Source organism: Drosophila yakuba, chromosome X, assembly GCF_016746365.2.
Source record: "Drosophila yakuba strain Tai18E2 chromosome X, Prin_Dyak_Tai18E2_2.1, whole genome shotgun sequence".
In the NCBI taxonomy this organism is placed as follows: domain Eukaryota; kingdom Metazoa; phylum Arthropoda; class Insecta; order Diptera; family Drosophilidae; genus Drosophila; species Drosophila yakuba.
Window position 1 is genome coordinate 18692436 of NC_052526.2, and position 14543 is coordinate 18706978.

Here is a 14543-nt window from a genome sequence, read left to right on the forward strand (position 1 = left end):
CTATGCTTCCGCTGAATGCGCAGTCGCAAATTGGTTTGCGGGGAGTGATATGGTGGGGTTTATGGGATGAGAAGCGGAGCGGCAAAGACCTGACCCCATGGCGGATGGTGGTAACTTGGAGATGGACAAAAGACCGCTCAGTTCATACGTTGCCGCTACAGTATAACTTCTCTAAGGCGAACCACTTCACTAGTAGTACTAGTCGATATAAATTAAGCTTAAAAGGAAATATTATGGTATTATTTACATTTTATTACAGATAAAAAAATTCCAATTTTAGGATTCATTAAATCAGAGACTTTATTCAAGAACAAATACTATGCTTTTCAAACGGTTTATCTTTATTGTCTATCCTAATAGCCCCCCCCTTCAGCTAGGCCCCCCTTCGTCACGACCATTTGCATATGAACAAATGCTTTTAGAAAGAAATCCAAAGAAGCGGCGAAATTTCATTTGCATGCGAATTGATGTCGGGTCTCCCGTTCGCCTCATGTTTCTTGGGTTTCTTGTGCGATGAGATGTGTTACATATGGGTTCGAATCCGAGTTCCAAACGGAACTTGGCCAATAGCAAAAGAAATGCGAGGCGAAAAACAAAAGAAACCAGCTGTTGGATTACGAGGCTAAAAAAGCTAATGGAACATGATTTCATACTACCAAAGTCAACAGCTGCTATACGTTTTCGAAACTATCTGTAAGCATATTTCACGGGAAGAAGCAGATGAGTAATTAGAATGTTTAAGTGCTAAATACGGAAAAATCAGAGTGCATGTGTTTTGTAACAACAACAAAATCCATAATGTTTTCAATGAGTAAGCCAACTCTGATTGAAATTAATGGTTAAGTCGATAAAATATAGTATTCAAAGGGTGATAGATAGGTATAAATATCTTTCTAACTTAATGGCTAGTAAAAAAAAAGACTATTAGCAATATCAAAATTCCAAAGATCTAACTCTCTTGTTTCCCGGTATTAGGCAGTTTAATACTCGACTTTGGCAGCCCACTGAAGTGTAAGGCTTTTATTTAACACCAGATCAGATAAGATAGGTAGTTGGTATAACTGAAATGGATCCATTCTTTCTCTCTTAAGACAAATACAGCATCTGAGATAAGTGAGTGAGTGTGTTCATCTCGCGTTTCCCGGTAATTCTCAGGTGAAAAGAAACCAACTTCGCAGAAGTCTTTGTTCGATGCTAATGAACTAGAGAAGAAAGAACAGCAGAAGAACACATCTTGAAGCTTGAGAGAGCGCAACAAGTTGAAAAGGAACAGAAGGAGCTAGAAAGGCAAGCAAAACTATCTATAAATAGCGCAGGAAAAGAAAAAAAGATACAAGTAAAAGAGAGTTATCACACAGGAAGAAAAGATATTAGCAAGCAGAAAAAAAACTTAAACGAGTACCTTTTATGTGCATTTAACTTGACAAAAAACCATTGCTATGTGAATTTTCTATTTATTTGAATTTAGTAATATAATATTAGTAAGTTATTATATAAGACTGGGTTTGTAATTTAATGAAATCTAGTAGAACCCAATATCATAGGTTAAAAAGACTAAGCTCGTTCATTCTTTCTATCATATTTTTTTTCGGTGTTCTAAAGAGAGAACCAAGCAAAAAGAGAGCATCCTGAGGTGAGAGAAAAGCAAAGCAAAGCTTAGAAAGTAAAAATCAAAGTCATATGTAAGAATGAGATGGATGTGCGCACACGCACACAAACAAACACACTGACACACACCTTGCCAATGCACAGGAAGAGACGCCGATGACAGCCGCTATCCTGCTCGCTCCTGCTGCTACTATTGTTGTTTCTATCCTCCTGTCTGTCCTTATTCCATTGCGTTTGCTGCATTTTACGGCATTTTTCACACACCCACACGCTGGAACAAACACTATATTGCACACACAAAAACACACGCACAAAAACAAATAAATAAACAATAATAATTTAATTCCACATCACAGCGAAAAGACGCGAGCGCACGAGGCGGATGAGACGAGATGAACGCGCGTCGACTGACAACAAACAATGAACAGTGAACGGCGAGACAGCGAGACAGCGAGAAACGCAGCCAGCAGCCTCTGTCGGCGTCGGCAGAGCTGCTGCGCATGCGCAGAAGAGAAAGAGGAGCGCACAGTGGGTCAGACCACGTAATCTAGTTTTTTGAATACCAGTTGTTTACCATTTATCCAATACCACAATGAAGCATAGAATTTACAATTAATTTAAATGTAAGTTATTAACAATAAAACTACTTTATATACATATATGTATATCAATACAATCATTTTGCAGACCCACAAAACGTATTCCATCTGAAACGCCACTTTGCCCACTGTGCTGCGAAGAGAGGCTGAGCGAGTGGAGCTGCGCAGTCCGCCCCATTACAAGGTGTTGTTGCTGTTGTTGCCGCTGCCACTGACACAGTTCAATGTCAGCCGGCGGAAGAGTGAGAGAGAAAGAGAGGAGAAAACGGGAGCCCATGTTAAGATTAAAAGGATGCCTATTAACAGTGATCACGATCTGTTAATCGCCAGCAAGAGCAGTAGAATCGCCCAAAACCAAACCTCTTGTAACTAGAACTTTTTTCATCAAGTCTGATTAAAAAATGTGGTTCTTTATAACTTATAAATTTTGCGAGTTCTTTTTTTTAGTTGAATGTCACCGTAGTCAATGTAATCATGTCGTCTTCCGCAGCGAGGTCCCACTGCATTCTAACAGAAGTGCGCAGCGAGCTCAGTTGGGAGCCGTCATGGAAATGGGGGGGGGTGCAAAAAATGTGAGGAAAATAACTAAATCAAGCTTAAATCTTAATGCCCAAAGGCACGGCTCGCTGAGCGGCTTTTGTGCTTAATTTAATTTATTTTCTTTGCCGCTGCTCATGACTTCTTATGAAAGTGTTAAGAAATTTCGCCAGTTTCGAGTGTCGCTGGAAAAAATTTCACTTGCTTCACGTACGACTTACATGCATACATATGTACATATATATGTATGATGTATATACATATGTACATAGTATGTGCATATGCGAGTGCGTATTGTTTTCTACCATTTGCGCATGATTATTGTTATTATTTTTCATTATTATTACGCTTTCTTGTGTTTGCGCGCGCCTGTCTCTCGATTATTTAAACAAAACGCTCGCTTAACTCTGTCTCTGTACCGCCAACCGCCAAGCGGCCCCCCTTCCCCTTTCTTCCATCAAGGGGCGTGACATTGAGACAAGACAAAAGCCTCAAGCATCACGCTTCGCTGTTGTTGTGTGTGTTTTTGTTGTTATAATAATATTATAATTATTATAACTACTATTGTTGTGGCCGCTGTAGAGCAGAAAACTTTCTTTTCAATGCGTTTTTATACACAAATCCGCATCGAAAAGAAATCACCGCAGCTTAAACACACATATGTTAATATCGATGAATCGATCTGATTGCTACAGTGGGACTTTGCGTCTGTGTTTGGCGCCCTCAAAACGAGTTTGATCCACAAATTAGCCACTGCTGTTGACCTCATTCCTCATAGAAAGTGATCACAAATGGGATTAGGGGCATTATCATTTTCCCCTCCCCCATTATACATATCTATACGATTGCGCAATGGAGCGAGATTCGGAACCCCCGAAAAACAACGAAAAAAAAAAAACTGGTAACTGCCTTCGATGATGCGACATATTTTTCCAGTGGAACGTGACTAAGCTGAGCAATTGAAAGCATTTCTCATTCTCCATTTCTCCGGCTAAAGACTTCTTATGTCATGCCCCCAACTTAAAATTGCTTTATTACGAAGTTGGTAATTTAAATTCAAGATAAGTACATATGTCCAAAGAAAGTGCTTGCAAGATTCGCGGTACTTTGATATTACTTTGATACGTTGCTTTCTTTCAACTGCATAAATCGCCATTGGGAATTGGAGATCATTTTCGATGATAGTTCTAAAAGGACTCTCATAGTATTAAATAACTATCAACCAAATGTTTATTAGTAAGTCTGGAGTTCTAAAGCAGAATAAATAGACTGTAAGTGCATTTGGCAGCCCTGTGAGATTTTATATCAGTACCCCCTCCACTTCAGATTGAGTCCACAATTAAGTCTGCCAATATATCCAGTACATTCCCCTCTCCTGTCCATTTCTTTTTATGTTTTTGGCACAACCGATGGGCAAAATGCCAAGGGAGCATAACAGCCTTAGAAATGCAAACGGGGTAACGGGCAAACGGGCAAACAAAACAAATGAAATGTTGCCTTTTTAATTATCAGAAATGGCTAAAAACTTCTAAACAGGAGAGCCAGCCAAATGTGGGAGAAACGAACAGCAAACATGTTTTTGGAGCCCTATGTAGGCCAAACAAATGAAAAGCCCCCCGACCTCCACATTTGGCGCTCTATACCTTACCATACATACATACATACCTCCCCCAAAAACTCATTTCTTTTGCACAATGTAAATCGGTCAAACCAATCAAAAGCGAAAAAAGAGCAACAATGCCCCCTAAGAGTTCTTTCAACTTGGTTTCTGCGTTTTCTTCTAGCTTTTACACGTAGAGAAAATGTAGACATATGGTTATTGGTAAGAGATATACCATCCGATATTATGATCCATCGTTCAATAACTCTAACTTAAATAATCTGTGCTGTGCAGTCATGTGTTTCACTTAAAAAATGTATGAACCTTTAAAATTACTTTAGCAAGTTAGTAATATCCGCTTCTTTTTCTCGGTGTACCTTTAGTTTTGATTTTTGTTGGAAATGGCTAAAAGCCCGCGGCATTCGAAAGTGTTGAGGATGGGATCAAGACAAGTTGGGAGTCAAGAGATGAGAGATGCGAGATGAAAAATAAAAGATACGGACGAGATGGGGACACATGTCATTGTCAGGCCGTGGTCCAAATGCAATTGAGAATATATCGCAATGAAGACTTGAGCACGACACAAAGCGTTGATAGGAGGATGTAAAGGGGGGGGTGGTAGTGAAGAACAGCGGAAATGGAGACTCAGACAATGGGAGCCATCGCATTAGAAACTATATATTTGTGTAAAGAACCAACAGCAGGCAAAAGTAAAGCGAAGCGAGGCCAAAATCTTTGCTGGTAATTGTGCAAAAGAAAGCCAAAGAACTGAGAAGAGCCTATGACATAAAGAAAAAGCCAAAAAAAAACTCAAATACACCACAGTAAGTTCTCGATAAATTTAATTCAGCCTGGTTGATCGCTTTAACAATGTGAACATTTCTAAGTATACACCTCTTTTTAAATTTTCGAATATCATACATGTAATTTAGAAAATCAAAATTAAATATATTCTACATTATTATTATTCCAAGATTTTTTTCAAATATCTTTCCTTACACATTTCTCTTTCAGCTAGGCTGCATTATCTAATTCTTACTGTACTCGCGAAGAAATCTGTGCGAAAGCAACAACACAGGCCAAATCCACGCCAGCATCTGAAGCTCAGAGGAGGAGCATGAGCATCATCAGCGCCAGATTGGGATTCGGATCCAGAATCAGAATCAGAATAAACTAGCAACGGAGGCGAAGAGCTGCGCCTCCGGTCTCTGAGAGCCACTCAGCCGGTCGGTCACATGCGAGTGTGCGAGTCTGAGGGAGTTCAACAACCTGCATGATTGGCATGGTGGCATGGGAGGCATGGGAGGCATGGCTTGGATGGAGAACAACAACAAACGAAACACAATGCCCTAGCTGCACACCAAGTTCTACTCCTCCATTGCCCACAGAGAAGCAGCACTGGCAATCGCAATAGTTCCAATTATCCATAAGTAAATGGAAAATCGTAATAAACCTCGGACTCCTGGAATCTGGCCACGATTAAAATGGCCCTACTCAGATAGCCAGACTGCATTCATTGACCCACTTTGGTGGCAAACAAACACACATCCCCGGAGATGAGGAGCAATTGGTTGGCAAACAATCAAAGGGTTAACAATGCCGGAGGCTCCGAGATTAATGGTCAATTCCAGAGTTCTAGGCGGCGAATAGGATGCACATTGCGGATAAGCTGCATTTAGTAGTTGTAGAATTTAAAAATAATTCTTTTGGTTCTAAAAGGAGGCATCATTCCATAAATTCAAGACTTGTCTTACATACACAGTAAGCTCAGCGAACTATATTTACACAATTATTTAGTATAACAGACAAGAAGGTACCACAAACTATTCAAAACAATCCGTTCCACTTGCATCCATACGAGTATCAATGAAATATTCTCGAACAATCAGATTCTTGCCTATATGTTTATATATGTATGTATATACCATAAATATCCGCAGGCAAGTGTACTGTAATAATCGCGCAGAAATTGCGCAATTGAATTTTCCATATGCAAACGGTTTCCATTTCCAGCATTTGAGTTGAAAAGCGCAAAAGTTCGCAGAGTTACGAAGTACATATATTTCGTTTGGCCAAGCGGATTAAGTTGTGTGGCGTCTTTATAACACAAAAAACTTGTACTTTCTGAGATAGTTGTTTGAGTATTTAGTGCTATTTAATTAAAGTTTAGTGTGCTAAAGCCAGTCAGGCATTGGGTTCTATAGTAATAGTAGTAATAATATTCAGTGAGGAGTGTACACCTTTTGTAGTTTTTTTTGCGCATTTGTTGTTCTGTCTTTGCACTCCCCTTTATATTTTATTTTTCGCCAGCTTGTTTATTTTGGGAATATTATTTTTGCTAGGTGCTCGGGGCTCCCAGAAAATGGGAGGGAAGAAAACGAACTGCAGACAACCCCCAAACCAAGAAAAAAACACCGTTCCAGTTTTGATTTCGGTCCGGGCGGCTGCTCCACTTTGGCTGGATTGTGGGCTTGGTTCTGGGCTATGGACTATGGCACTATGGCACTATGGGCTATGATAAGAGAAAGAGCACTGGGATTGGGAATGGTAATGGGAAAGGGAACTACTACTGGGCCTGACCCATTTCCAGCAAGCGAGCGAGCGAGCACACATGGGCCCAGTTGCACAACGTTTTAGTGTTTATTTTCCATTTTATTTATATTCTCCGCTTTTTCGCTTTTAATGAAAGTTATTGTGGCCGCTATCTGTGGCACAGCCCTTGCGGCTTAATCAACGCAAATGAGGAAGCCCAGTCAAATCAAGAACAGGCATAGCAACAGGCTGCCGCCACTTTATCCTCATCCCCAACCTCATCCTCATCCTCGCCACATCAACATCCACATCCACATCCACATCCCCATCTACATCATCATCCTTTGGCTGTGGCTACCCTGCCCTGGGTTATTGTACTTTGGGCTGGGCTGGGCTGGGTTCAAAATACCGGCACAAGGATGCCATAATAAATCCAGGACAACCGAAAAGGGCAAAATGATGATGATGTTGGCAGGAAAGGAAGGAAGCCCAGTTGCGGCGGGTATGAAAAGGACGAGCAGTCAACTGCAATGGGACACAAATATTTCATAACTTTGTAAGCGCTCGCAGCGCAGAGGTAGAGCTGAAAAAAACAATTTCACAAAGGGTTCGTTCAAATTCGTTTTGGGGATTGCATTCGAAAAGGGGGAAACTAAAACGCCTAAAGAATCAGAAGATAATTATTAAGGGGGAGCATAGCATGAAACATTTTGTGCTTTTTAGTTATGATAGATATAATACATTTATTTTAAAGGGAACTCCCTACCCATTTGTACTTTAGATAATTAATAAAGTCGTTTTAGCCATATGCAACAATATATATCCCATATTGAGAATACCAACTGGAGACCCCTTCTCAAAAGAAGAGCACGACGACACTGGCGAATTTACTGCACAAATAAATTTATTTGTGCACATGGAATCCAATGGAGGACCAGAAACCAGAGAGTCGGCTGAAGTGTTGTCATTGTTGTTGCCCGACTGTCTGCCCTTTTTATGAGCAATTTGATTTATGCATCGAACAGACAGACAGACGGACGACGAGTTGGGGGTGGTGGCATCCACAACAGTTGGCAAGTACATATGCAACATTGGGAACGCAACAATTTGTAGTTAGTAATGTCAATTCAAGTGAAATCAATTGTGCGCACACGAAATATGTGCAAATTGCGGGCAAAAGAAAATAGTGGGAGAAAGCGGCCTCCCACTCAAAGCCATCAAAGGATGCCAGCAGGAGCTGTCGTTTTCAGGATGTTCCATCGATCGCATTCCTAGGCCTGGGAATTCATCATTTCGCTTCCATTGAAGCCAATAATATTTGAACTATGTATATAAATTACTTTAATTAGGATATGAAGTTCGCTTTGTAGTGTTCCTAACTTTCAATAGAACCCACAGAGATTTCCCAAAAAACTGATTAATTATACATAAATAATTAGAGCACTGTGTGAAACCGTTTGGAAAACGATAGTTAAGTAATTTAAACCATTTGTACATGTCTATAAGTGATTTCCAATCCGAAGCAAGATCGCGTGATATGGATGGCAAATCAGAAAATAAACCACAAATTGACCTTTTCTCTTTTTTCCCACCTCATCACTACCACGTGCAACAAAAACAACAACAACGATCAATTTGCATGAATGAAAATTTCGCGTTAAAGCAGTTTTGAAGACCCGAAATAAGAATTCCAAGGAAATACGAATTTACGATGCTGGTGGATGGGGAAATCTTGAGAAGAAAATAAATAAATTATCGGGAAAGCACATAAACAACACTACTTCCGATTGGCGTAGAGAAAATACAAAGGGAAAACTGGCGACTTCAAAAGAATTTCGTTATAGAAATTATTGAACCAGAATTGCCAACAAATTTCCAGGAAAATTTTAGCCAATTCGAAAACCGTTTAAAGCTATGAAAGAAGTAGTTGAATGAATTCTACAAACTAATTGGAAAAAAATGTTTCTATATAAGATAAATATATTAAACACATAATCCGGTTGGAGTTTATGAAAATAACAAATGAAATAACTAGTTATTATTATTTTTTGGCAGTTAAGATTTGTAATGTCATGTGAAATATTTGAAAACATTATCAAGCGCCTTTTAAATAGGAATTTGAAATCCCAATTAAACGAATATATTTACTTGATCTCTCAGTCGCTCCGCTCTTCTTCTCGCTCCTCCCCCTTCGTCTCTCTCGCACCCGTTAAGTGATTAAGCAAACAATGGCAGTACAATTGTGCGCTAGTGTGTGTGTGTGACAGCGGTATTGGGAGCAAAGATTTGTGCAATGCAAAATCGGCCGGCTTAAAAAAAATCAAATAAAATAATGCTATTTTAACGAAGGGAAAGCGTTTTTCCAGCTCTCGTTTCTCAGCTTTTTTGTTTTCCTACATTTCTTGCAACTAAACCGGTTTTTGACCCTTTTGCAAGAGCAACAGTAACAACAACAACAATAACTGCACTCCGGAAATCACTTTCCCTAATGAAGCGAACCCACATACACACACACATACACACACACACACACTCACACACACATACGCCCAAACAGGCGCTCTTGTTGTTGTTGCAGTGATAAGAGAGCTGCAACGGAATGTGCGAGCGGAAAGGAGACGGAGCGATTAGCAGAGGGGCGGGGGCGGCACGTGTTAACCGATATAAACACGCACAAACACACACTTGCAGGGCACAAACATTGCAATTGCGGAACAAACGCACAAATACCGCCACACAAAAAGTTTGCCCAACAGCACACACACACACAAACAGGTAAGCTCGCATAGCGACACACACAAACACACTGGCATACGAATACAGGTTGAAAACACGCACGCAAAATTTCGGTAAACGTTTCGTTAAGCCTTTCTGTTATTAAGGTTTTCCCGTTGCAAGTCCTGTTTTGTTTAACCCATGACGATCACTAATTCGCCCTGGCGAGTGGGCGTGGCGTGCCAGTGGGCAGCAAGGCGGCACAGTGACGCGAATAAACAATATTTATTTGTTTGTTTGGTTTATTTTGGGAACGGAACTTACGAATTCTTGTTGTTCTGCCTCCATTTTTACCGTAGAGCTAGTGATGTGAATAAACATGGATGCATCGGGCATCGATGTTTTTCGGGTATCGATACCTTTCGATACACCGCTTCGCTATCGATGTTCAGCGATTCATCGAGTTACTATCTAGGTGGCGCATTGGTTTCACATGCCAATGTTCCCCTTTCGGCCGCATTGGCGCTTTTTCTAACAGCAATGTGTAGCGTAACAGTTAAGTCCACTGTTAATATCGCTGTTAGGTCCACTGTTACTATCGCTGTAGCGTAACATTACCCTTAATTTAACATATGAAATTGGGTATAAATACATGGAATCGTTTAGTTGTTGAAAATTTTTTAATAAATTAAACTAACTACACACAAAAAATTGGCTTGCATGGTGAAAAAAAAAATCGTATTGAGGCTGCCGAATCTAGGCCTTGGATGGATTCTCTTCGTTGGTGGGAACGGGCGCTATTTCCGTCTTGGTCTCCTCGACGGGCTTGACTTCCGGTTCCGGTTCGGCGGGAGCAGAAGTGGCCGCCACCGGGGCAGCCTTGGCCAGCTCACCGGGAGTTGGCTTCTTGGGCGCCGGCTTGCCGAATATGGCCTTCTCGATGCCCAAAATGGGTGCCTCGAAGGCCAAAGTGGCGAAGATCGAGGCGGTAAGGGTGATGCCAAAGTCGTGCCACCAGCGAAGGATCTAAAATCGAAAATTCAAGACTTTAAATCACCCCAATCGCGTGGCAAGATCAATATCAATACATACCGCATCGTAGTTGGAGAAGTGGGTGTCCGTCTGCAGACGAGCGGCGTTGACCAGCTGGACAATGCGATGAATGACGTACATGCAGTAGCACAATCGACTGAAGCCCGTGAAGAAGCCCCAGGAGAGGAAGTCATTGACCAGGCCACCATGACCATTGTAGCACGCCCAAACGATCCAGCCGATGGACAGAGCCCACGACGTGCGGCTCAGGGGCTCAAAGAAGGCGCCTTCGATCAGTGGCGAGTCGGGCGTATCGGGCAGGATGCGCCAGTAGGGTCCCCACATGCAGGCCAACATCGTTCCAAAGGCCACAAACCAGCCGGTCAGAACCAGGGGCTTGGACATCGGTATCTGGCGTCCACGATTGCGCGTAAACAGGAAATAGCCAAAGATCACGCCAATCAACCAAGTGGGAATCCGCGTGTGGGTTGGATAGTAGGTCAATCGCTGTCGCAAATCCACTTGATCGTCCTGCACGCGGAATAGCGTAAAGTCATTCAACATAAAGGTGGCAAAGGTGCCGCCCAAGCACAAGATCAGTACGATGACAATGGGCACCAGGGCCTTCTTGCCCCATTTCCACAGCGGAATGAGGAACAGTGGCGACAGGAAGTACAGCTGCGTGTCCACGGCCAAATACCACGATTGTGAGATGCACTAATAAGAAGAGAATTGAAAATTCGGCTTAGAAGGATCAACAACTTGTGCTAGAAGCCACACACTTACAATGCTGTAGGGGAAGGCATAGTTCTGGACGTAGATCAGCGTTGCCCACCAGGTGTCGGCACATCGCTTATCCTGGGTGCCCAGCTTGAACCACATGGGACCGGCGCCCGAGTACTTGTACAGCGACATAATGTACAGAACGACAACGGCCACCACCGGCGTGAGACGGATGTAGCGATGGAAGTACATCATGGGGATGTTCAACTTGCCCTTGGTGCGCTCCATTTCACGGAAGGCGCCCCAGCACATCAGCAGTCCGGACATGAAGAAGAACGTGTCCACGCAGAGCGAACCATTCTGGACCAACATCGAATAGGGTGTCTGCACCCAGGTGTAGAACTTGTTCTTGTTAATGTGAGGCAGATCGTAGAAGGTCATGTAGCCGTGGCCAAAGACCACCCACATCATGCTGAAGCAACGCAGTCCATTCAGGCAGTGTATCACATTCGGATTGTTCACCTTCTTCACGGTGAAAATCTTGGGTGCATTGGTCAGCACGGAAAATGCAACCAGCAGTGGCTTTTTGGGTGCTATATACAAAACAACATTAGATGATATTCCGGTAGTATGGATAACCACGAACTCACCTCCTTTGCGGGTCTGAATATAATCGTAGACACTGCTCGCCACCATAAAGAAGATGATCAGCGAGAAGAAAATGCTGTGTGCAACATGGAATTAGTAATTGGATTGCTATTAATAAAATAGAAAAACCATTATACTCACATGGCGAAAATATCAATGCCGCGCAGCTCGATGGGTGCATCGTATTTGCAGCGCGCTTCCGTTACCATTGTAAAGTTCGAATCACGCACATCCTGGCCATAAAAGTGGTTGATGGCGTATTTGAGCAACTCATCGGTCTTGGATGCACTGCACGTCTTGGGTATGCAGATGCCCAGCTCAAAGATTTCGGGATCGGTTTGCTTGTAGCTAATGCGATTGAACTCTTCGCCGCGTTTCTTAACCGATTGATAGAACGTGGTTATGTTCAAGCTAGCCAGGCAGTACTGTCCACGGATCTCAGTGGTGTGCGTACTGCTGGCTGCCACACACTCCTCGTACTGACCCATGCTGATCGTGTGGCCCCAGAAGAGACCCATGGGCAAACGACCCCATGTGTCGGGAACTGCAAGGATGTATAGTATAGTATTGTGTAAATATACAGAAATGGTAAAGTTCTCAAGGTGTTAAGTGGATATCCATCTGTTGCTAATAGTGTGTCATCTAATATACAAGACCATCGAATTGAAGTAGCCACTTTGAAGTATTCAAGTGCCGCATTAGCTTGCAGAAGTGCCGAAGTACAATCCAAAATGAAACCACTCCTCCACAGAGATAACAACTTTTGAAGAGCTACAGATTTTGGACTCCCCACCTGCGGGTTTTCTGCTGGGGATTTGCAGCAACGATAAGTCTAGTAGATTAAAATGGAGCCCGATATGATACGGATTTGATAGTGCACTTTACTATGCCGCCTTGATATACGAGTGTCGTAAATTGCACTCCACTTATGAATGGAATTGTGAAATGCCAGCTGAGATAACGCCCATAATAACGGCCATAAAGACGCAATCAAATTTCACGGGTTATTTATAAAATAAAATGGAAAAATATATAGAAAAAGGTATAGAAAAAGGTATGAACCAAAAGATGAAGTGGCCGGATCAGTCTCGTTCTTAATCTCCTAATCATGTTAATAAATTAGAACAAGAGTTCCCCATGCAAAGCAACTTATCATGTGGGAAATTTCGCAGTCACTCCACAGATCTTATCGCAGGCAATTCAGGCAGCGAAATTGAATCGACAGAAATTGATTTGCAATTAAATTTATGGCCCACATAAAAGTGAAATCAAGGCTAAATTGGATTTATGAATAGTGAGGATTGGGACTTACTGTAACAAAAGTTAACGATTTATGAATAAATCGCATCAGAGTAATCTGAATTGGAACAATCACTTCTCTAGTCGATATTCACCCAAGTGAATGAATACTTCCTAGTAACTATAGTTGAACACTTAAAAAAAAAAAGTAGTGTGCTTACATTCCAGAGCCCACTCCTCCAAGTTGTTGATGGAATCCCGAATGAGGTTGATGTCCCGATCGCAGAGATCATCGTCGTAGGCGCGATCCGCGTAAGTCTGAACCGCCTGGTTGCTCGTCCTATTGGCGAGTGCGGCGCGCTGGGAGGCCAAGGTGAAGAACTGGTGGGCAAAGCTGCTGGCCAGCGGTGTGGAGTGACCGGTGAGCAGGTAATTGGACGATGCATCCTGGGCACCGACAGTCGCGATCAGCAGCGCGACTGCCAGGACACCGAAATGCTCCTTCATAATCCTGCTGGCGTGAATCCTCGATGGATGTGGCTAATAATGCTAGTCACTATGGGATCTTGGGATCTGGAGAACGCGTCGCGGCCACCTGAGGTGGGTTCGTTTTACTGAGTGGGCGATCGCAAAGATCGCCTGCCTTTTATAGGCTAGTCATTTCATATTTTCTTTGGGTTTTCGTTTGGGTTCCGTTTCGTTCCGTTTTGGGAGCGAGTGAAGTGGAGTGGGCACTTGAGTGGGCAGCGCTAGGGCAGCGATGACCAAGCAACGCCCGCCCCTGGAGTCTATAAATATTGGCAGCTACTGGTCTTGGTTACCTTACCCCGCGATAAGGGGTAACCTCTCCTCTAGCCACCTCTACCTTCTAATCAAATGGCTTGCATTGCCCACTTTATCGCCGCGTGTGTCTTATCTGGCCCAATCCCCCAATCCTATCCAGCCAATCCAGCCCACCATACCCACTTGGTTACCTCATACTACTATGTGCGAACTGGATTCTCCAAAAACGGATTCCGTGATCGCAGTCCGCCGTCTGCCGTCCATAAATCCATGTCAAAGACAAATAAAAATAAAAAAAAAAATAAGTAGTAGTAGTAGTCGCAGTGCTGCGGTCAAGATTGCAGACAGTTCATCATGGCACTATCAGAGGAACAAAATTTAGATTCGGTTTAATTAAATTACCCAAAAGCCCCGAGGACTTTGGTCCCACGAGCAGCACACCTGAACAGACAATTATACGATCATTTCGATTTCGGTGGGTATAGAAAGTCAAGGTCGATTTGGAATCCGATTTTGGGTTTCCAAAG

At 42.6% G+C, this 14543-nt stretch overlaps 2 protein-coding genes and 1 long non-coding RNA gene across 4 annotated transcripts in view; 1 reads left to right on the forward strand and 2 right to left on the reverse strand.

The window, feature by feature from the left end:
- Positions 1-9990, reverse strand: part of LOC6525937 (tyrosine-protein phosphatase non-receptor type 9) — a 31835-nt gene extending 21845 nt beyond the window's left edge. Inside the window, exon 1 of one of the 2 annotated variants that reach the window (XM_015191062.3) lies at positions 9916-9990. In XM_015191062.3, coding sequence (XP_015046548.2) covers positions 9916-9987 — 72 coding nt within the window. In that variant the 5' untranslated portion in view covers positions 9988-9990. Of the gene's footprint in view, positions 1-1737; positions 1916-9915 lie in introns of those variants that run through there. The other variant, XM_002101721.4, reaches the window with a different exon arrangement.
- Positions 2013-2632, forward strand: LOC120321125. The gene is made up of 2 exons (XR_005560696.2): positions 2013-2231; positions 2296-2632. It is a non-coding gene; the product is annotated as an uncharacterized LOC120321125 (long non-coding RNA).
- A 262-nt stretch (positions 9991-10252) lies between the features above and the next one.
- On the reverse strand, positions 10253-13857 carry LOC6525938 (nose resistant to fluoxetine protein 6). The gene is made up of 6 exons (XM_002101722.4): positions 13455-13857; positions 12136-12538; positions 11997-12070; positions 11410-11939; positions 10684-11340; positions 10253-10617 (listed from the first exon to the last, which is right to left on the reverse strand). The coding sequence occupies exons 1-6, from the start codon at positions 13738-13740 to the stop codon at positions 10348-10350; spliced, it is 2220 nt and encodes a 739-aa protein (XP_002101758.1). The 5' UTR covers positions 13741-13857; the 3' UTR covers positions 10253-10347.
- Positions 13858-14543: the final 686 nt, after the last annotated feature.

What these genes read in the sequence shown, in the direction of transcription:
- LOC6525938 (XM_002101722.4), bottom strand. Translation starts at nt 13,740, where the DNA reads ATGAAGGAGCATTTCGGTGTCCTGGCAGTCGCGCTGCTGATCGCGACT. An exon ending in GGAGGAGTGGGCTCTGGAAT is followed by an intron (nt 12,539 to 13,454) that starts GTAAGCACACTA and finishes ACATCCTTGCAG; the next exon opens with TTCCCGACACATGGGGTCGT. An exon ending in GGCATTGATATTTTCGCCAT is followed by an intron (nt 12,071 to 12,135) that starts GTGAGTATAATG and finishes TGTTGCACACAG; the next exon opens with CATTTTCTTCTCGCTGATCA.